General features: G+C 42.9%; 1 protein-coding gene across 6 annotated transcripts in view; it reads right to left on the reverse strand.

Moving 5' to 3' along the window:
* LOC143878909 (uncharacterized) overlaps positions 1-21,663 on the reverse strand; it is a 73,214-nt gene that overhangs the window by 8,821 nt on the left and 42,730 nt on the right. For 4 of the 6 annotated variants that reach the window (XM_077381134.1, XM_077381133.1, XM_077381124.1 and 1 more), the window contains 4 exons: positions 5,391-5,678; positions 4,718-4,963; positions 4,296-4,397; positions 3,724-4,045 (listed from right to left, as the gene is read on the reverse strand). In XM_077381134.1, coding sequence (XP_077237249.1) covers positions 3,995-4,045; positions 4,296-4,397; positions 4,718-4,963; positions 5,391-5,678 — 687 coding nt within the window. In that variant the 3' untranslated portion in view covers positions 3,724-3,994. Of the gene's footprint in view, positions 1-3,723; positions 4,046-4,295; positions 4,398-4,717; positions 4,964-5,390; positions 5,679-21,663 lie in introns of those variants that run through there. The other 2 variants (XR_013251098.1, XR_013251097.1) reach the window with 1 other exon arrangement.

Genomic DNA, 21,663 nt, shown 5'->3' on the forward strand with positions numbered 1-21,663 from the left:
TCCTCTCTATCGTCCTTTGTTTAAAACCATTTTGGGATTTGATTAATCATGTAGAAAGAGAGAGAAATGTTCTTATGCTATGGGATTTAAGGGCTTCTCTGTAACATGTTCCAGGGGATTTAGGCATTTTGTACAAAAATTTGGAACCCTACTTCTCCAATGATAATAGCATTCTGGGCAGTAAAAATTTCTTAAATCCTACAATACTTCCCAGAAGATGAAGACGTTGAAAATGGGTTGCTTCGGTAATGTTTTTTCCTTTTGTTGTTATGTATTTTTCTTTTTCTTTCTTCCACTTCTGGTTGTTTATTTCTTTCTCGAGGTGGGAATCTTGGAAGCTGATGGGAAAGATGGCTTCTAACCCCGTCTTCTCAAACTCCCAAAAGAAAGGCTTTTTAGCTGATGTGCACTGTAATGGATCCATCTCTAGTTTTTGTATCTTTGCATTTGCACGCCATATGATTGATGAAATGCGTGAAAAAGTGATGGTCTCACTAAACAGCAGCTGTGATGGTCTTTTGTCAACATATAGTTTTCATGAAAACATCTATTCGAATCAGTTGCAAGAGGGCATTTCAGAATATAAGACTTCTTTTTTTAGTTTTGACTATTACCGATTAATATATTTGTCAAAATTTCTTCTAACCAAAACCCTCAAAATCAGTTCCTCAGGCGCAGTGTTAGAAGGGTTCAAACAATAGACAACGTCGCCTCTAGGGTATATGACCGTTTTCTCCCTCCTGTTCTGTATTTATTTCTCCTTTTTTCCACTCCAAATGCATTTTTTTTGTTTCTGCTAATATGGAGTGTGTGGTCATCTTCATTTCTATCTCTGTGGAAGCTCTACCATTTTCGAGGTATTTATTTGAGCCGTTTTCTTCCTCGATTCAAGTCCTTTTTTCCCATTTGGATGGAGGTGGAAATAGGGTTGGGTTTGGCTTGCAAGGCCTTGCATCAGTTCTCTCTACCAATACCCCTCTTTTCTGTTCCTTAATTTTTCATTTTTCTTAGTGCCCTTTTGTTTTTTGTCTCCCAGTTTCAATTAAGAACTTAATTTTGGTTTCAAGGAAACATGAAGCATATTTCCCAAAATCAAATCAAATCTAGAATTTTCTTTTCCTCTGTACAAAATTAATTTTTCTTCTTCTGTTCGTATGTGCAAATTTAGTTTTAGATGCCTTAGCTTTCTACTGCATAAATTGAGATTTGACTACAGCCAACTACATTCTACTTAATGTTATTGCTATTGACTTTGTTTTACTTTTCGAATTTTTTGATAATTTTCTTTCAATAAAAAATTTTCTCAAATCGTAGGGTTGGGATGATCCTATGGATCTGATTTTTTGTAGACACCCTATCTATGTGAGGGCCTTTAAAATGGATGGCTTGGATCACCCAAACAATGTGGGCCCCCACTGTATTTTAAGCTAGTGTGTAGAGAACTCTCTACACATATGTGTAGGAACCGTTTTCTCTCTCTCTCTCTCTCTCTCTCTCTCTCTCTCTCTGTATATATATATATATATATATATATATATATATATATATATGGGAAAGGTGTGCGTACTAGGTCGAGTAGATAAGTTTATCTACTCGGTCGGGTTAAAAACAGTGGGGGCCCACATTTTTGGGGTGATCCAAACCATTCATTTGAAAGGCCCTTACCTAGATAGGGTGTCCACAAAAAATCAGCCACATAAGATCATCCTAACCCATCCAACAGTGGAGGGAAAAATGGGCAGATTTGTGGACAAGCTGTGTTTGTCCATTTTTCCCTCCACTGTTGCATGGGTTAGGATGATCCTATGAGGCTGATTTTTTTGTGGACACCCTATCTAGGTAAGTGCCTTTCAAATGAATGGTTTGGATCACCCCAAAAATGTGGGCCCCCACTGTTTTTAACCCGACCGAGTAGATAAGCTTATCTACTCGACCGAGTACGCACACCTTTCCCTATATATATATATATATATATGAGAATTTATATGACGGGTGGTCGTGAAAACACGTGAAGTCTGAAAAAGTAGGTACGGCCAACTTTTTCTGATGATCCAAACCGTTCATCTGTTTGGGCACAACGTAAATAGGTTGTGCCCCAAAAATCATTTCCATTGGATGATCCTAACCCTCCGATCTGAACTGATCTGAAAATGGAGATTTCCAAAAATCATTTATAGTATCTTCTACAGATCGGAGGGTTAGGATCATCCTATGGAAATGATTTTTGGGGCACAACCTATTTGAGTTGTGCCCAAACAGATGAACGGTTTGGATCATCTAGAAAAGTGGGCCGTACCTACTTTTTCCAAACTTCACGTGTTTTCACGGCCACCCATCATATAAATTCTCTCTCTCTCTCTCTCTCTCTCTCTCTCTCTCTCTGTATATATATATATATATATATATATACTAGTAAAGAACCCGTGCGATGCACGGGGAGAGAAAGAAATGTTAAACAACTAATAAAAAGAAGCCGACAGTAAATACCACGGACAAAAAACATCCGCTTTTATTTAAGAGAAGGGCTTGAAATTGAAAAAAAAGAAGATACAAAAATGAGAAATAAAAAAGTATTGGTCAGGATGATGATAGAATGATGTGCATATTAGGCATCATATTGTAGAAAAGTGGGCAAATACCAGTCTGTGATGAGCATCTAACATGGATGAGAAAGAATATCCAAAATAAGTATTCATATTATAAAAGTATCCCACCTTTTTCATATAACACCTTGTGTTTTGATATGGCAAAGCCCACTATCTCTATCCAAACATATACATATGGTGGGGATTTACAGAAAAGTTTTTCCCCTAGGAAATCAAGCTTGCCACTAATAATTTGGTTTAAAATACAAATTTGAATTCCGAGCTACAATTTTGGTCTCCCCTATAAAATCTAATTTCACGATATTAATTTGGTTTCCCGTACAAATTTAATGCTATTATTTTGGGTTTTGATTTATCACACTGAGAATAAATTGCAATTAGTTCTTTCCTATTGAGAAGATTCCTGCCAACTTCGAATTTTAAATCTGTCACATCCTTACCTAAATCGGTTTTGCTTTGCCAATTACCACCTACAAAATTGCCCAATCAGATTATGATAGAATTAGCAAATAAGAAAATCAGAGAAGGGAATTCTTGGAGCAGCTTTTCTATCCAAGTTCAAGTGGGTAGATTTGGTTTGTTCTCTTTTCCTTTTTACCTAATCTATTTATCCTGATTTTGGTATTCCTTCTATTTATCCTGATTTTGTTTCCCTAATCTAATAATCCTGAAATTTACATAGTTAAATTGTCTCTTTATTAATTATATTTTGCTAATGTGTTTTCTTTTTGTTATTATTTTTAATAATCAGTGGTGATCTTTAGGACTCAATTTATGTTCTTTGCAGGATGCAACGTTATAAAATGTATGGATAGGTGACAATTCGGAGTATTCGCATTACAGAGGATGTGATGGTCATAAACATGGTAAAAATCTGTTTTACCAAATTAATTTCGGTTTCCCGCCCCTTAAAAATTAAATTTGCCTCTATAATATTGTGTTTGTTGCTGAATTTAATTTTACATTATTTTGCTGCTCGCATTCATCCCCTACTAATTAGATTTGAGATAACTTCCAGTCATGCGTGTCCACTTTCTTCCCTATAAATTCGGTTTCTAATGACCAATCACGTTTTGCTTCTAAGTACTAACTACCATAAATCCATTTTAAATTCAAATTGCAAAAAATCAGCCACTTTCAAATCTCTTTCCCTAAAATCTCTCCCATCCCGCCCTGTACATTTCCCTTCTCTTTCTAATGGCACACTTGCAGCCAAGCAGAGCATAAAATGAAGCTGCAGGCGCTTGAATATTGAATACCATCTTTGCAAACAAGAATGCAAGTCCTTTCTCAGAAATTATTTAAAATACCTAGAAATTAGGAAGCCCAATATGCATGGCTGAGCTTCTCCAATTGAAAGCAGATGGAGGAGAAGTGGAAGCGAATCCTCATTCAAAAGCATGTTTCAGAACGTCCTCCATTTTCGCAACAGACAATATCTGTTTTTCAAGTACATTAAGACAATGAGAACGCATTGGGTCATCCTAATAAAGAAGTGGCATGCTTATAAAGTCTACTCTCAACCTAATAATTGATAAGTAAATAGAACGGCACATTGATCAAAGGTCATTTTGGCCATGAAAAAATATTCCCAGGCTCAACGGCTAAGCAAGAGTGCACTCAACCGTGATGGAACATTTCTAAGCTCCAATATGTATGTTACATAACTATTCAAAATATAAAACATACCTCCATGCTGCGACGAATATAAGATGGCACTTCCTCTAAGTCTTTCATGTTCGACTCAGGCAGGATTACTCTTTTGATGCCGTAATCATGTGCTGCCTTTATCTACAAATTCAAATACATAACATTAGGAAATTCCATCTTCCAATATTTGCATTAAAACAAGATCGTAAAATGGCTAAGCAGTTTGCTGGATGATTGATGCTTGATGATAGGATTATGTTGAGCATAGGATATACTTCTCAACTCAACTCAACTAAGCCTCTGTCCCAAACTAGTTGGGATCGGCTTGAGCATAGGGTATACCTGTGCATATTAAATGTGTTTATATATGGAAGGAAAGAGTGAGGGAGGAAAAGATCTATATTTGTTTTAAAAAATAATAACCTATTGAAACATAAAAGGCATAAAGACGGTAGACAAACCTTTTCTTTAATACAGCCAACAGCTAAAACTTCTCCCTTCAGTGAAATTTCTCCAGTCATTGATGTATCAGGTCGAACTCCTCTATTACTAAACAGTGAAACTAATGCTGTCGCAATAGCGATTCCTACTGATGGTCCTTCCTTAGTTAAATCACTAGGATGCACATGCACGTGAATATCTGTATCCTCTAGCAAATTGAATTTCGTAGCAGCTAACAAGTTGAGAGCTGCAGCATTGCTTCTAACCTGAAAAATTATAGAATGTTTACAGTGAGATATAACCGTGACATATATAAATCAATAACTTTAAGTGCATAAATAAAAATACCAGTTAAAGTCTCAACAGGTGAGCCTGGAATTTTCTAGATGTTTAACCTCTTCTTTTCAAAGTGATGTTTATCCCAACCTCTTAAACTGAAATATATCTTCTAGTAATGAATTAGCAAGTAGGGTTCCCAGTTTCTAATGAGATACTGGTTATATAATATATAAGATACATCAGAAACCTGCATTTGTGAGATCACAAAAGCATATGAAACACCCTCACGACTGAAAATATAAATATATAGTATGTTTGTCATGGAGGGGAATGACAAACATACTAAACAAGCATATAGTCATCATCTATAATTCAAGACAACTAAACAAGTATTCAAGAGAGAACGAAGATTACCCATGACAATGCAACAGCTATCGATTCAAACATAAAAGGCCCAAGTAGCCCCGTACGTTGCAAATCACCCTTTCCGCCAAATTTTAAGGTGTCAACATGTATAACCAACCCTCCACCCGAGGACCTACATGTAAGGCCAATTGATTTACCAGGAAGTAAATTAGAACAATTGCCATAGCTGTCAATTTCCATGTCCTCTTCAGCCAGCGGTAGTGGTTTTGCCTTTCTGGGAGATTGAAGTGCATATTCTTCTTTGGCAACTTTGACACCAGATTCTCTAGTGTCTCTCTAAATCACAAGTTTCACCATAGCGCACAATATTAGTTTTCTTTTTTTTTTTAATGGCAGGGCACAATATTAGTCATCATCACAGAAATCAATAACTATGAGGATCACATGTCATGAAAATAAATTATAAACATAAATCAGGAGATGTCATCAGTAACACAATCATCAGCAACCCAATGGTAAATCCAGAACATAAGGAATAGGCAAGTAATCTAAGAAAAACGAAAGCAAAGACCAATATGAAAAATCACCATAAGCGACTCCTACATTACTAGACTTGGAGTTCCATGAGTTGATATAGTAGGAGCATTGACATTTCATGAAATTCAAGATAAGAGTGATGGCGGCATCTTTCTTTTTGTATTAAATTTTATTCCAATAATTTTAGTGCACCTTCATTATGAATATATAGATACATTATGCATCTGTATATATACAGGGATTTGCTAGTGTCCATCGCAAAAGGCATTTTGCGGATGATATGTTGCATGTGAGAGCAGCCACATAGGTTCAATTTCCAGCAGATTTTGTCTTCATTCAAGAGGTGGATGCTTTCACATGCAACAGACCATCCGCGAAATGCCTTTTGCGATGGAAGCTAGCAAATCCACACGTGGAGATCCGAAAGACCGGATGGGGGGCCCGTCTCCCACCGCTCTCTCAGGATCGGGGTCTGATGGGGTGTAAAAAGATCCCCCACTCAAGGATCAACACGTGGTACCAAGGCAAGCCCACATGCTCATCACCCAACAAGGGGTGATAGGGTCATTACAGCCTAAAAAAGGAAAGATCAAGGGTAAACCTTGCCCAACCACAATCTTGCACCTGTCCAAGGGCATGAAGGAAAGGATAAAGTTTGATCCACTAATGGGCTCACACCTGTCCCCAAGGGTAAAAGGGTAATCCAATACCCAAAACTCCACTATAAAAAGCCTCCTAAGGCTTAAAGGTAGGGGAATCCCTAAAAAAGCCATCATCTCTAGCTTTGGTTTTCTCAATTTTGTGCCAATTACTAACTTGACTGTCGAAGGGCCCGTCCGGAGCTACGACTTCGGGTTGGTCTTCTGACCTTGTGTTCTGTGCAAGATATAATCCTTAATCAGTTCAGTAGTTCGGACCCGCCAGATCAGCTCCCTCGTCACTGCCTCATCTGTTATCGATTTTGGGCCTAACAGATTGCCGCCATCCGTGGGACCCGAACTAAAAGTTGTTCCAAGTCCCATTACAAATGGCAGGATGGAGGAGTAATCGAGTACCCCCTGGTCGAACAGTCCAGCCAGAATCACATCGCATGGCTCAGAACAGGCGGATCGCTTCACAAGTAGTTGCTCCCTGACAACAACAGAACGAAGTCTAGCCCGCTCAGAGCATCCAACTCCCGCTTCAGCTTCTACACCTGAGCAAATCCAAACCCTTTTCCAACAGATGACAACCCTTGTCAATTAGTACAAGAACCTGATCCAACAGGTGCCTGAACAACATCCTCCAGAAGTTTCCCGACCTCCGCAAGGAAGGTTGAGCCCCCCCTGGGGAAGAGTTTGTACCTCTCCGTCGTGATCAGACCCACCACTCCTCTTCGAGGCAAGTCCATCACTCCAGAACAAGACATGCACAAACATAGCCTCATCCCTGTCACCGATCCCGATCAGCACATAGACACCGAGCTAGAGAGGATCGTGCAGAACATGCGAGATCTCGACACCGTCTAAAGAGCTCAGAAAGTCATTCAGACTCGGCGGCAAGTCCCACTGTGGAGAGAAGGAACAGACCAGCTAGCCAAGTAGCGAGGAGAGCCGACCCAATGCTACGAAGAATAGAAGAAATAGATCATCTAATCGAAGAGCTGGCAAAGGATCATAATCGGCCCATTTCAAGACCATTCTCAAGCAGACCTTCCTTTACAGGTAAAGTATTACGCACGCCAGCGCCCAAAGGGTTCAAGATGCCGCCAGTCCCGCGATATGATGGAACAATTGATCCCGTGGATCACCTGGAGATGTTCAGAACCATGATGCTCCTCCACGGCTCTTCAGACGGGTTCTTTTGCAGGGCCTCTCCCACTACCTTGATTGGGGCTGCCAGAGATTGGTATTCGCGACTCAAGCCGAACTCAGTTGATAATTTCGAAGATTTTGGAGATGATTTGGTCTGACACTCAATGAGTAGTCGAAGGCAACGAAAGACAGCGGCACCCTCAATGGCATTAAGACAAGAGGACGACGAGTCTCTGAAAGCGTTCGTGAGCCGATTCAACAAAGAAGCTCTTCAAGTTCCGAGCTTAGATCATTCTGCCACCACGAATGCACTCCTTGCGGGTGCCGAGTCCAACAAATTCCGACGTTCAATAGCCCGCCGAAACCCACACTCCTTGGCGGATCTCATGACTGGAGCCGAAGAGTATATATCCGTAGAAGAGATGCTAGCTGCACTGGATTCGAACCGGAGGAGAACTTCGAAAGAGAAACCCTATGAAGCAACGTAGGGAGGATAAGCCTCCAAGAAGAGAAAGGAGCCCTCATAGAAGGGAGGAGAGCTACACGAGGGATAAGTCCAAAAACCTGAGTCCCTGCTCGGGTTAGACATGCCTAAAGCCTGAGGTCCACCTCGGGTTGGGCCTAAGACCGACCTGCTCGGTTAGAATAAACATAAGTCCAAAAACCTGAGTTCCAGGTTGGGTTGGACATGCCTAAAGCCTGAGGTCCACCTCGGGTTGGGCCTGAAATTGACCCATTCGGGTAGAATAAACATAAGTCCAAAAACCTGAGTCCTAGCTCGGGTTGGGCTTGAAACTGACCCATTCGGGTAGAATAAACGTAAGTCCAAAAACCTGAGTCCCAGCTTGGGTTGGACATGCCTAAAGCCTGAGGCCCACCTCGGGTTGGGCCTGAAACGACCCGTTCAGTTGAAACTATAAAATGCTAATTTCTAACTCGATTTGAACGTTCTCACTCTGGACCAAAAGCCTGCCTTGAGCTAGGTCGAAGATCGAGTCGTTACTAATGCAACGAATAAACCTATCCAAAAAGGATTAGCTGAAGCTCGCCGTGATGACCAGTTCGACCAGAATTTGGCCGACCTGGATACAACACAGCCTTTCAGACTTGCCCATAGAGAGCAAGTGGCAGCTCTTCTAAAATCCAGTACGTCCATCCGTTCAGAGCACACATAGCCAGACATGATATTTCACTTCAAAATCCTGGTCGTCTAAAGCCGTTCAGAGCGTATATGGCCGAACATGTCACTCCAAAATCCAGTTCGTCCAGCCGTTCAGAGTACACATGGCCGGACATGATATTTCACTTCAATATCCTGGACGTCCTAAGCCGTTCAGAGCATTTACGGTGGAACGGGTATTTCACTTCAAAATCCAGTTCTTCAAGCCGTTCAGAACATCTCCAGCCAAACTGAATATAACGTGTGGGTAAAACTTAACCTGAAGAAGGCTAAGTTGTAGCTCATCTATTTTTCGGCAGACCTGAGACGGACGACCTGAACCGGCTGACCTGAATCAGTTTCCAGTTCATCCGTTCCTCAAGCCGACCAGGATATAGTGCGATATGTGCTACAAGACAAAATTTTGGTCATCTGAAGTCGACTAGGATACAACGCGATTCGCTACAGGACAAAATTCTGGTTATCTAAAGCCGACTAGGATATAGCACGATTCGTTACAGGATAAAATTCTGGTCATTTGAAGCCGACCAGGATATAGCGCGATGCGCTACAGGACAAAATTCTGGTCATCTGAAGCCGACCAAGACATGGTATAATTCGCTACAAGATAAAATTCAATTTTGTCTTTTAGTAGATTACGCTATATCCTAGTCATCTTAAGCCGACCAGGATATAGGATGACTCGCTACAAGACAAAATTCTGGTCATCTCAAGCCGGCCAGGATATAACGTCATCCGCTACAAGACAAAAATATGGTCATCTCATGCCGACCAGGATCTTGCGCAACAAATTTCTGGTCATCTCAAGCCGACCAAGATATAGCATGACAAATTTCTGGTCATCTCAAGCTGACCAGGATATTGCGCGATAAATTTCTGGTCATCCGATCAGGATATAGCGCGACAAATTTCTGGTCATCTCAAGCCGACCAGGACATAGCGCGACAAAAATCTGGTCATCTCAAGCCTACCAGGATATTGCGCGACAAAAATCTGGTCATCTCAAGCCCACCAGGATATAGCGCGACAAAAAACTGGTCATCTCAAGCCGACCAGCATATTGCGCGACAAATTTCTGATCATCTCAAGCCGACCAGGATATTGCGCGACAAAAATCTGGTCATCTCAAGCCGATGTGGACCCCGATCCGAGAGAGGCGGGGGGACGAGCCCCCAAAAAGTCTCTAGATCATTCACGTGAAGGAGAGCTCCACCAAGGAACTCTCGAAAGAGTGCCCCTCACAGCATGAGTGGCGATGTGAGGTGAAATACCTCTCGATTGGAGGACTAGCCCGGATTCGAAACGTACCTTAAACAAAGAAGAGTCGTCATCCAAGGAAGTAGGCCCTGGATCCCATACTATGCTCTGTCACAACGGATAACCAGAGATACAAAAGGTCCGGCCTGATGACGAATGGGGAAGGGGGTTAGGCACCCCCAATTCGCCCAAGTGCAAGCACCTGGTCTCTTATGCCATTTATTATTAACCTTGAAAAGTTTTGGGCGAAAATCATATGAAATGGGAACGAATATCCCCGAGATAACGTCTATCTAATCATGCATGTCTCGGTGATGAATAATAAGCACACAAAATGTCACCTAAGAATAGATAGATTATGAATGTCATGCCTAATTGGTGTCTAAGTTCTGATGGGCAAGCACATGCATGCTACAGCTAAAGGTATAAAGTATGTACATGAAAGTAAGAAAACACAGCAAAACACACAACACAATACGACTCCAAACACGACTCGACACGACAAACCCTAGACTCTAATGTGATACTTGACTCGGACCAAAATGGTCATCCATCCCGGCTGCTCTACGTATCCCTGCCTTGGGAAGAATCAGAGTCGACGTAGTTCGGCGGCCTATTCTAAACTACAATGCCTGACCATCTAGGACCGCTATCCTAGACTCGACTAGTTTTTAAAGCTTCTTGCGCTATTACTTAAGTTCAAGTGAATTGTAATTTTTATGACTCCATGTATGCTCTAACTAATGCAGGTGGGCCCTACACCCTATGTGTGATTAGGCTGTGCGTCCTAAGGAAAACAATGGGATATCTAAGTGTAATTTTTAGGACTCCATGTATGCTCTAGTCTAGCCATCGGCTCGACTAAGTGTCTAACCGACCACGACTCGAGGCCTCTTAACTCTTAGGACACTCACACGACCAGACATGGCACTCACACCACCAGACACACGAAACAACAACCTATGCAGGACAGACTCCTAACTCTAAGATACCCCAAACGTCTAGGACAGACTCCTAACTCTATGGGAAGATTTTTTTTTTAAATGGTTCGTAAGGTTATTTTTGAAGAATTTTTGTATTTTGGGAAGGTTTGAAAGGTTTTGAAGCTTATGGAAGTTTTTGAAGTTGTGACTGAACTCAGGATGCCAGCTGCAAGCCTGAGCTTCCTACGTACCCCTCAGCTAGGGATCAAGCCATCCGCAGTTCGGAACAGATTTTCCTAACTACTCTATAAAAGAATGACAGGATCCTAAATTTTATGAAGGGCAGGATGGAATCCTATGACTCTATGAAGAAAGGACAGAATCTTAAACTCTATAAGGGGAGGACAGACTCCTAAATTCTATAAAGGGGTAGGACAGACTCCTAAACTCTATAGGGGTAGGACAGACTCCTAAACTCTACAAAGGGGTAGGACAGACTCCTAAACTCTATAAAGGTAGGACAGAATCCTAAACTCTATGAAAGCAGGACGGACTCCTAACTCTATGACGGTAGGACAGACTCCTAACTCTATGACGATGGGACAAACTCCTAACTCTCCCCAAAGAAGAAGAGATCCCTCAACCTGTGAAAACTCTAATACAGGGAGAGAAGGGTTTGGCTCAAGAAGCATTCCGTCATAGCCAAGACCCGACAGGAAACTTCTGAAATCGATGGACAACCCCTCGAAAACCTATAGGAATCCTGAGATTTAAGAAAAACCCTAAAACTAAGAGAAGCCTCGAAAGGGAAGGAAAGAGAAAGGTTAAGGTGGGCTCTGAGTAGCCACATCATAGCCCAAAACAGCAGTTGTTTTGGAAAGCGCTCTCTTTTTTTCCCTTTTTTTTTGTATGCCTTCAGAAGAAAGAAGTTGGCAAGGTCACTACCCCCACTCCGATAGTTACTCAAGAATCATCTTGTCTCTTACTTGTAGAATATTCATAAGGAACCATGATAGTTTCCTATGAAAGACCCTGCAAAGAAGAAGTTGATTAAAATGGAAGAGACATGATGATTTTGCACTAGTACCGAGGTAAGTTGGTGCAAGTTGGAAGATATAGCAAAGAGAATTGGGTTGAATAGGGAGTGGTGCTAACACAATCGCTAAGCCCTTTTGTCTTTCAGTGTTCGAAGAGATGTCAAATGATCTTAGCGGTTCTTATAAGCTATACAAGGAAATGACTGCCACACCAACATATCTTGATATTTCCATAAATTGTTTAGATGTTATTATGGTTCACAAATGCTTCTTATAAGCCAATCATAGTGGAAGAGACAAGCTGAGTTGTGCAACAATTGAAACATGGTTGAGACTAATATCGTTTCCCACTAAACAATTGATAAGAATTGGACAAGAACTAAGCACAACACACATTAAAATGCAATTGTGTTGTTAAAAACACCCAAAAAGGATGAAGAAGAAGCCCTATTTTAGGTTAGAAATATTGACAATACTATGGTTTGATAATTACACCAAGTCACCTATGAAGGTAATTTTAAGTAATTACAAACATGATAAAGCTGTTGTTGGTGTCCATTTCCTTAAGACTCTAATGTTGGCATTACCATGCTTCAAATATTCTTGGGACTTGTTTTTCATTAACTGAACATCTATGAAACAGACAAATATTTGAATTGTTCCAACAATAACAAATCAGTTTTCTAGTGTATCGATTGAAGCATGGTTATTCCAACATTAGGCCTAAGGAGGATACCGGAAAAGAAGGGTTTCTTCTTTGATTTTGAACAAAGGGGTGAGGGCTGGGATCAAGGATAGGAACTACTCGTTTTAGGCTTTGTAATTAGAGCATTAGTAAATCGAATGAAATCCCAAATGGCCCAGCAGCAAAAGATAGATAAGAACAATCACCCCATTCACACGCATGAATTAAAAACAAGGGGTGATTGTTATCTAAGCAGCCAATCGAGATTGAACTGGAATTAACTTAGCGAGAACTCCCATCCGACACCATTTTGAGTGGCTGATTCATATTGGAGCGATGAAAAGGACAGCAGCCAAGCTTTATAATAGGAAGCAACTCCCCCCAAAATCAAAGACACAATCTCCTTTTCTTCCTCTCTAAGTTAGTAATAACTCTAGACTAGAGAGCAAATCCCAAATCAACCCCATACTCCTTCAGATTTATCTAGAGGGGGGGTAAAGTGAATTCAGATCTAATGAGATGGGATCTATTTGGGTGTTTTTCAGGGGGGGAATGGGATCTAATGGAGATATAATGGGTTTGGATGGGGTGATGGCTGCACGGAAATGGGTTTATGGCGGTGGATCTCAAAAGGGGAGGTTTGGTGGTGAAGGGATGAGGTCAGATTTATTGTGGAGGTTGGTTGGATTCCAGCAATCCGTCCGGAGAAGATGGGTGAAGGGAATAAAGAGGGTTTTGATAGAGATGAAGTTGAAGGTGAAGATGGATGAGGTGGCTGATGAGGGGATAAAGAATGAAATGCGTTTTTAAGATGATGGGGTGGTGGTGACCGGAGAAAGTGGTGGCTGGAATCGGGTAGGAGCTCGGGTGGTGGAAATGGCGATGATGCTGGGGTGCGGGACTTGCAATAGTGGCCGGCGGCAAGGCAATTGGCCGGACAAAATGGCCCAACTGCCCCTCTCCTTTTGCTCATGCTCCATCTTCCTCTCCCTCTCTGTTTTTTTTTTCACCCAAATGGGCTTTCTCCTCCCAAGCTCTAGTTCAACCCGTATAAAGGGAAATGATAAATTTCCCCTCCCCCCCTTTTATCTACTGGACAGCCCTCCTACCTAGTGCATTTGACTACTCTCCTTACCCTATAGGGTGGTCCAAGTAGAAAACAAGGTGAAAATTCCCTTCTCTATACATGATCCTAATCTTCTGATTTGATCCAAGGGACATTAGGGATTGCTTACAACATAAGCCATATGGGAATTACAAAATCACACTTATAAAGATAGCAAACCCCCTTTTCGCCTTGAATAAAGAAAATGATATCAACACACCAAATTTTGATATTTGCACAACCCAACTTGTCTCTTCTTCTTCCCTTATGATTTTTGCAGGGTATTTTATAAAATGACAATGACCACTGATGACCCCTTAAACGCCTAAAGAAGATAAGCTATCTATCATGTCATTTGGAGCTTTGGGGTACGAATAGAGGAGTGGTAATATCAAAACTCACAGGCATTTCACAATTTTTGCAAATTTCAGAAACATGGGTACGAGGACCAGGGTCGGCGATTCCAGGGTACAAATGCGATCTTGGGTTTTCCTGGGTTGTGAAAAATATTCAATGGATTAGGCAACAACAATATTTTTCAAAATTTTTGGGTTTATTTCTCACTTCGGGACCTTATTCAACCTCGGGGTTTTATTCGAATACGCGGGTTTAGGGCCCAGTCAAAATGGGGTGTCTACAGATGCCCCTCTTTGGCGGAGGGCGCTTGTCGCACGAATGCCAAAGCTGAAGAGACAACACATTTTGACTGGCTCAAGATTCCAAACAAAAGGGACGTAAGAGGATAACAAGATAGGTTGACGAGACAGATTCTCGTTGGACTAATCGAAAAAGAATAACAAGATAAATTGATGAGACAGATTCTCGTAAAGAAAACTGAAATGGTAAAACAGTCCTTGAAATGTTGATGAAATAGTGAGACAGACTCTCAATGAATGGCGAGACGGACTCTCGAAAGGATGGTGAGACAAACTCTTAATGGAACGGTGAGACAAACTCTCAATGGAAGGACGAGACAGACGCTCAATGGATGGTGAGACAGACTCTCAATAGAAGGACGAGACAGACTCTCAAAGGATGGTGAGATAGATTCTCAATAGGATGGTGAGATAGATTTTAAAATTGAGAAACTATATCGGGATTTTCTATGGGAGGGTAAGGAGGAGGGAAAAAAGGTTGAAGCATTTAGTGAAGTGGAGTAAGGTCTGTTGATCTTAAAAAGGTGGCGGGTAGGGCATAGGTCGAATCCGACTAAGGAACAAATCGTTACTCAGTATGAAGGTTCGGGGTGAACAAGGAATCACTGTGGCTCACATTATTGCAAAGAAATACGGGACTAATTGGGGTGAATGCGTGGGTAAAAATCCGTCTTCCAGAAATGGATCAGGAGCGTGGAAATCAATTTGTGCTACACGGGATGAATTTCTTGCTAATGTCAGATTCAAAGCTGGTAGGGGTGTGGATGTATGGTTTTGTAGGGACCAATGATTGGGTAATACTACTCTTGCAAACCAGTTTCCAGAAATCTTTCGGCTTGCATTGAATCATGAGTCGGGGATCACAGATAATTTAGTTAGGGGCGACGGTATTAGCGGCAATTTCTGAGATATAAGGTTGCGCAGAAATCTGAAGGATTCTGAAATTAACCAATTTTCTTTGCTCATTCAGGCCTTATCTTCTTGTTACCTATCTAAACATGATGATGACGAAGGGATTTGGATGGCAGACCTTCAAGCAGGTTTTTCTGTCAACTCCTTTTTCCAGAAATTAAATGATGTTAATTTGTCAAGTTCTTTAATTGCAAGGGTACGGCGCATGGACGCTCCGCCTCGGGTTATAGCGTTTACCTGGACGATGATTTTACGTGGGATCAATACTTGTGACAGTTTGAAGAAGCGAGGATGTCGGCTAGCTAGCTGGTGTGTGATGTGCAAAAAAATGGAGGAGAGCCTCGATCATTTGTTCTTACACTGCTCATACACACAAGTCATGAACGGGCATTCAAAGGTCTTTTGGTATGGCATGGGCGTTCCAAAAAAGGATCACCAGTGTAATTCTTGATTGGAATGGTATGTTCGGCGGATGTCTGGGGCAATCTATGTGGATGGCAGTTCCATATGTTGTCGTATGGCATATATGGGCCGAAAGAAACAACAGAATCTTTAACAGCAAAGACAAGATGCATCAATACAAGGCGGTTGATATCAGACTATCTGTGATTGCTTGGTCGCAAGCTAAGGGAGGCATACCACATTCTGTTGGGGATGTATTATGCCGTTGGAATTGCATCATTTGTGAGAAGAAAAATCGAATTCGATTTACCCCCGATGGACCCCTCCTACGGATGGGAGGCACAAACTCAATTTTGATGGAAGTGCACTTGGCAATCCGGGACGGGCTGGATTTGGTGGTATTATTCGCGATCACAACGGCACCATCATCATGGCATATTCTGGGCCGGCTGGTATTTGTGATGCTAATGAAGCAGAGGCGACGACAGCATTGGACTAAGATGGTACATTGCCCATGATCTTAGGCCACTGATAGTGGAAGGTGACTCCATTAACACAATCACATGGGCGGCAAATTGGAGTTGTGGACCATGGCGGCTCGCTACCAAGATTAATGAGATTCAGGGCTCAGTCCGCACTATACACCCTAAATTAACTCATATGAGTAGGTCTGCCAACTTCGTGGCTGATGGTCTGGCTAAGGCCGGGGTGGAGCGTGATACCAATGTATTTGGAGGGACTGATCTTTTGGGGGATCACACATAAGTCATATGTAATTTTCACTTGTTTTGTTGTCGGTCCCTTATGGCGGGGACGTCTTGTCCCGTGTATCGTTTTGATCACTCAATAAAATTTATGTTACCTTCTCAAAATACACACACACAGAAGAATTGGCACACATTGTTTTATTTTCTTTCAAAGAGACAATGCGAAGAGGTTGTTTAAATTTTTTATGCTTTGACGAGTGAATCATGGCGGAGGACTGGCAGAGAATCGAGAAGCTCAAAGAATCGAGAGAATCGAGATGCTCAAAATGGCGGAGAATTGGCAGTAACGGAGTATGGACGGAGGACTGGCAGTGCTGCAGTTGCTCCTATCATAATTTCAAATGGAGGGTTCATTGTCGAAGATGTTCGCAGGTCAATTTAAACCTGTCTTATCATTCCCGGAAAAGGAAATCATCCATTAATGAGCCTTGTCTTGGCAGTTGGCGGTGTTCTTCCTGCAAATATTTTAGCTTCAAATGGAGGGATAAGCGCCGTTGGTGTCAACGGCATGAAGTTCCATGGAAATGGGTTGTTCGTGATAGCTCGAATTCGGTTCCAAGGGACAAAAACGATGCGAATAGCGGCTGGCCTGATTCTGGTACAGTCTCCTCTCTTAAGGATTACGCGAATCCGGCCGTCTCCATTTCAGGTAAGGAAGTGTTTACCCGCATGGATTCCCTTAAAGCTTGCCTATTATTGAAGACAAATGATAACTTTCAGTCTGTTAACAGGTCTTTAGGTCTTTATTGTAATGCCCAAGGGCATACTTGTCTTTGTACTTCACTCTTTATTATTTATATTACATAAGTGAGGGGGAGAACCCTAACTCAATCTTTTCTCTCACTCTTTACTTTCTCTCTTTTCTCTACCTCTCTCAACATGGTATCAGAGCTCTAGGGCATGGATGCCTAGGGCTATTTTTATTTTTTTTTCCTTTCTTTCTTTTCTTTTCTTCTCTTTCCTTTTTTTTTCCCTAACCCTAACCTTAACCTCCACCTCCATCTTCTCCATCCCTAACCCTAACCATAACCCCTCCATTCTTTGCTACAGTACCCGCTACAGTAAATCGATACAGTACCCACTACAGTACATCGCCACAGTACATCGTTCCCGTTCCTGCTACAGTACCCTCTTTTCCCCACTCTTCCTTGCCCTAATCTGATCCATCATAATCTCTTCTTCCTCTTTTGGGTCATAGTTAAGCCCTAGATTTTCTTGTTCGGCTTGATTACTATCTTCATGGTGTTGTTCTGGATTTGTACTTACATCATTGTGATGTTTGTAGCTCGGAGTTGTCTCGACTTTGTTTTTATGTCGTGAGGTTGTCTCATGCCTCCCTTATGCATATGTTGTCCTCACGAAGGCGCGGTCTATTAGCTTGCTTATAGTCTTCATCCTTGTCTCTACTTGCTCGTTGTTGGTCCTCTTCAGTCTTCTTCCCGGTCTCTTATGGAAGAGAACCCTCGTATTGAGGACCCTACTATTCGTACTCCAGCTATGGCTACTAGTTCCCAGCTGCGTCAGGCTGCGTCGTCGTCTTTGTCTTCGGTGGATGCGTCATTCCCACCGATTACCACTTCCCGTCTTGATGGATCCAACTATTTGACTTGGAAGATTGCTGTGGAGACATATCTGAAGGCCCGACGAAAGATTTCTATTATTCGTCGTGATCCCCCTCCTGAGACTGACCCTACCTTTGATGATTGGGATGTAGATGATGCCCTTGTTCGTACACTTCTATGGCAGAGTATGACCCCCTGCCATTGCTAGCACCATGATGGATCTCCCTACTGCCAAAAAGGTATGGGAGCACACTGCGGCATTATATTCTGGTGAGGGGAATTTCACCCGTCTCTGCGACACTTATTCGCGCTGGATGGGTCACAGGCGTGGTGATTCTACAGTCCATGATTACTACAGACAGTTTGTCTCCTATTACCAGCAGTTGGATGCTCTTATGCCTCTCACCACTGATCTTACCACAGCAGCCAGACAGCGGGATCAGCTCCGTGTTGTTCATTTCCTTGAGGGTCTTGACCAGAGTTCACTCATCTTCGACAGCACATCCTTGGGTCTGGTACTGTACCCACTCTTCAGGAGGTATTTTTACGAGCTCAGCAGTGTGCACTTGGCATTACTGTTCCTACTCCCGTGGATGTCTCGACTACTGCTGCTTATGGAGCCGCTGACCGCCCTTCCCGAGGAGGAGGCACTTTTGGTAGCGGTCGTGGTCACGATACTAGCCGAGGCGGACGTGGCGGCGGCCGAGAGGGTGGCCGTGGAGGTCGAGCTCGGCCCTATTGTACTCATTGTAGGCGTGAGGGTCACTATCACGAGACATGCTTTGATTTCCATCCTGAGCTGCGTCACACTCCAGATCCTCGTCAGGGCCGTACTGCACATCTTGCCCTTCCAGATTCGCCTGCTCCTATTGACAACCCCTCACAGACACCACTGGCTACTCTGACCGATCTGATGGTCGTCTCTCGTGCCGACTATGATGAGCTACAGCGTTTCAGGTCTGCCAGCCACCCTCCTACTGCTGGTCTTGTTCAGCCAGGTAGTTCTCCTGCTTCGTTCCTCTCTAGTTCTAGCTCCTGGATTATTGATTCGGGAGCATCTCATCACATGACAGGTACCCAGTCATCCTTCCATGAATTTCATCATGTTGTTTCACGTTCTATTACTCTTGCTGATGGGAGTGCCTCTCCTATCACTAGTGTTGGCAGTTGTTCCCCTTCACCAGGAATTACATTATCATCTGTGCTCTGTGTCCCCAAGTCACCTTTCAGTTTACTTTCTGTTAGTCAATTAACAAAGCATCTTCATTGTTCTATCTCATTTTTTCCTTCATATTGTCTTTTTCAGGATCTCTCAACTGGGAGGACGATTGGCTCGGGCCGTGAGGTGGATGGCCTTTATCGTCTCGACCGCACTCCGTCCCATCCAATTCTACATGGCTCGGTCGATGCATACCAGTGGCACTGCCGTCTCGATCACCCGTCTATGGAGTGTTTACGCAGGATTTCCTTCGTTTCTTCTTCATCTGTTAGGTCTTTTCAGTGTGAGGCCTGTGAACTTGGGAAGCATCATCATGTGCCATTTCCCTCTGGGACTGTTAGTCGGGCTTCACACCCTTTTGTTCATGTTCATTCTGATGTATGGGGTCCTGCGAGGACTACCTCTTTATTTGGATTTCGCTATTTTGTGGTCTTTATTGATGACTATTCACGTATGACATGGACTTATTTAATAAAATATCGTTCTGAAGTTTTTTCTGTGTTTCGTGATTTCTATGCTGAAGTTAGTAATCAATTCTCATGTGTTATCCAATGTCTTCGCACTGACAATGCAAAGGAATATTTCTCTTACTCAAATGCTTTTCAGGAATTCCTCTCTTCGCGAGGTATTCTTCATCAGTCCTCATGTGCTCATACCTTTCAACAAGATGGAGTGGCTGAGAGGAAGCTTCGCTCCTTGTTAGATGGGGCCCGGACACTACTCTTTCAGATGCGGGTCCCTAAGACCTATTGGGCTGATGCTGTACTCACAGCATGTTACCTGGCGAATAGGCTTCCCTCTTCGGTCCTTGGTGGCACCTCTCCGTTCTCGATTCTTCGTCCTACCTCTGACCCTTTCCCTCTTGCACCTCGTTTTTTTGGCTGTCTCTGTTTTGTCCACGTTCTTGGGTCAGGATTAGATAAGTTGGATCCTCGGGCCGAACAGTGTATCTTTCTAGGTTACTCTCGGACCCAAAAGGGTTATCGTTGCTACAGCCCTCGCCTGCGACGATCCTTTGTCTCGGCGGATGTTACATTCTTTGAGACTCAGTCATTTTTTAGTCCGTCTATCTCGTTGGATCCCTCCCCCTCTACACTTCAGGAGGATTCCTCGCATACTCATGTTCTTCCTCTTCCGGTTCTTCCTGATCCCATCCTGTTTCTACACCTCCGGTGTCTAGTTCCTCCCCTACAGTTGATTCTACTGTTATGCCGACGTCAGCGCCTTGTGCAGCCCCTCTACCTCCACCATTGAAGCAGTATCAGCGGTGGGCCAAATCTGCTGCTCATTCTGCCCCGCCCGAGCCATCATCATCTCAGCCGGAAATCCCCACTTCTGAGGTACATTCTGACTCTCCCATTGCCTCTCGCACTCGGTCTCGCAGTACTGCTCATCCCATTTCCTCTTTCGTGTCTTATGACTTTCTCACTCCTGTATTTCGCAGTTTTGTTTCGTCTTTGTCCTCTATTTATCTACCTAAGACTCTACAGGAGGCACTTGATCATCAAGGCTGGCAGGTGGCTATGGATCTTGAGACGCAGGCCCTTCAAGCCAATCGGACATGGGATTTGGTCCCTCCACCATATGGTGCTCGCCCCGTTGGTTGTCGCTGGGTTTATGCAGTCATGCACCTTCCTGATGGCACAGTTGAGCGCCTTAAGGCTCGACTTGTTGCCAAAGGGTACACGCAGACATATGGGATTGATTATGGCGAGACTTTTTCACCAGTTGCGAAAATTCCTTCTGTCCGTGTCCTGCTATCCCTTGCGGTGAATCATGGCTGGCATCTTCATCAGTTGGATGTAAAGAATGCCTTTCTTCATGGTGATTTGGAGGAAGAGGTCTATATGGAGCAACCTCCTGGATATGTTGCTCAGGGGGAGAGATCTTCTCTTGTTTGCTGTTTGAGGAAATCCATTTATGGTCTCAAACAATCTCCGAGAGCCTGGTTTGGGAAGTTCAGTGCTACACTTATTCGCTTTGGCATGAAGCAGTGCGCAGTTGATCACTCCGTCTTCAGTTTTCAGTCTCAGGCTAGTTGTGTTCTGTTGATAGTATATGTCGATGATATCATTATCACTGGTAGCGATACAGGTGGCATTCAGAGGCTCAAATCCTTCCTTCAGACAGAGTTCTCTACTAAGGATTTGGGTCGTCTTCAGTATTTCCTGGGCATTGAGGTTGCCTATTCGACTAGGGGTATCTACCTCTCACAGAGGAAGTATGTTCTAGATCTTCTTGATGAGACAGGTTGTTTGGGAGTCAAGCCTGCCGCAACTCCTGTGG

Source organism: Tasmannia lanceolata, unplaced genomic scaffold, assembly GCF_043159265.1.
Source record: "Tasmannia lanceolata isolate RefF3 unplaced genomic scaffold, GAP_Taslan_0.1 ptg000002l, whole genome shotgun sequence".
Taxonomy (NCBI): domain Eukaryota; kingdom Viridiplantae; phylum Streptophyta; class Magnoliopsida; order Canellales; family Winteraceae; genus Tasmannia; species Tasmannia lanceolata.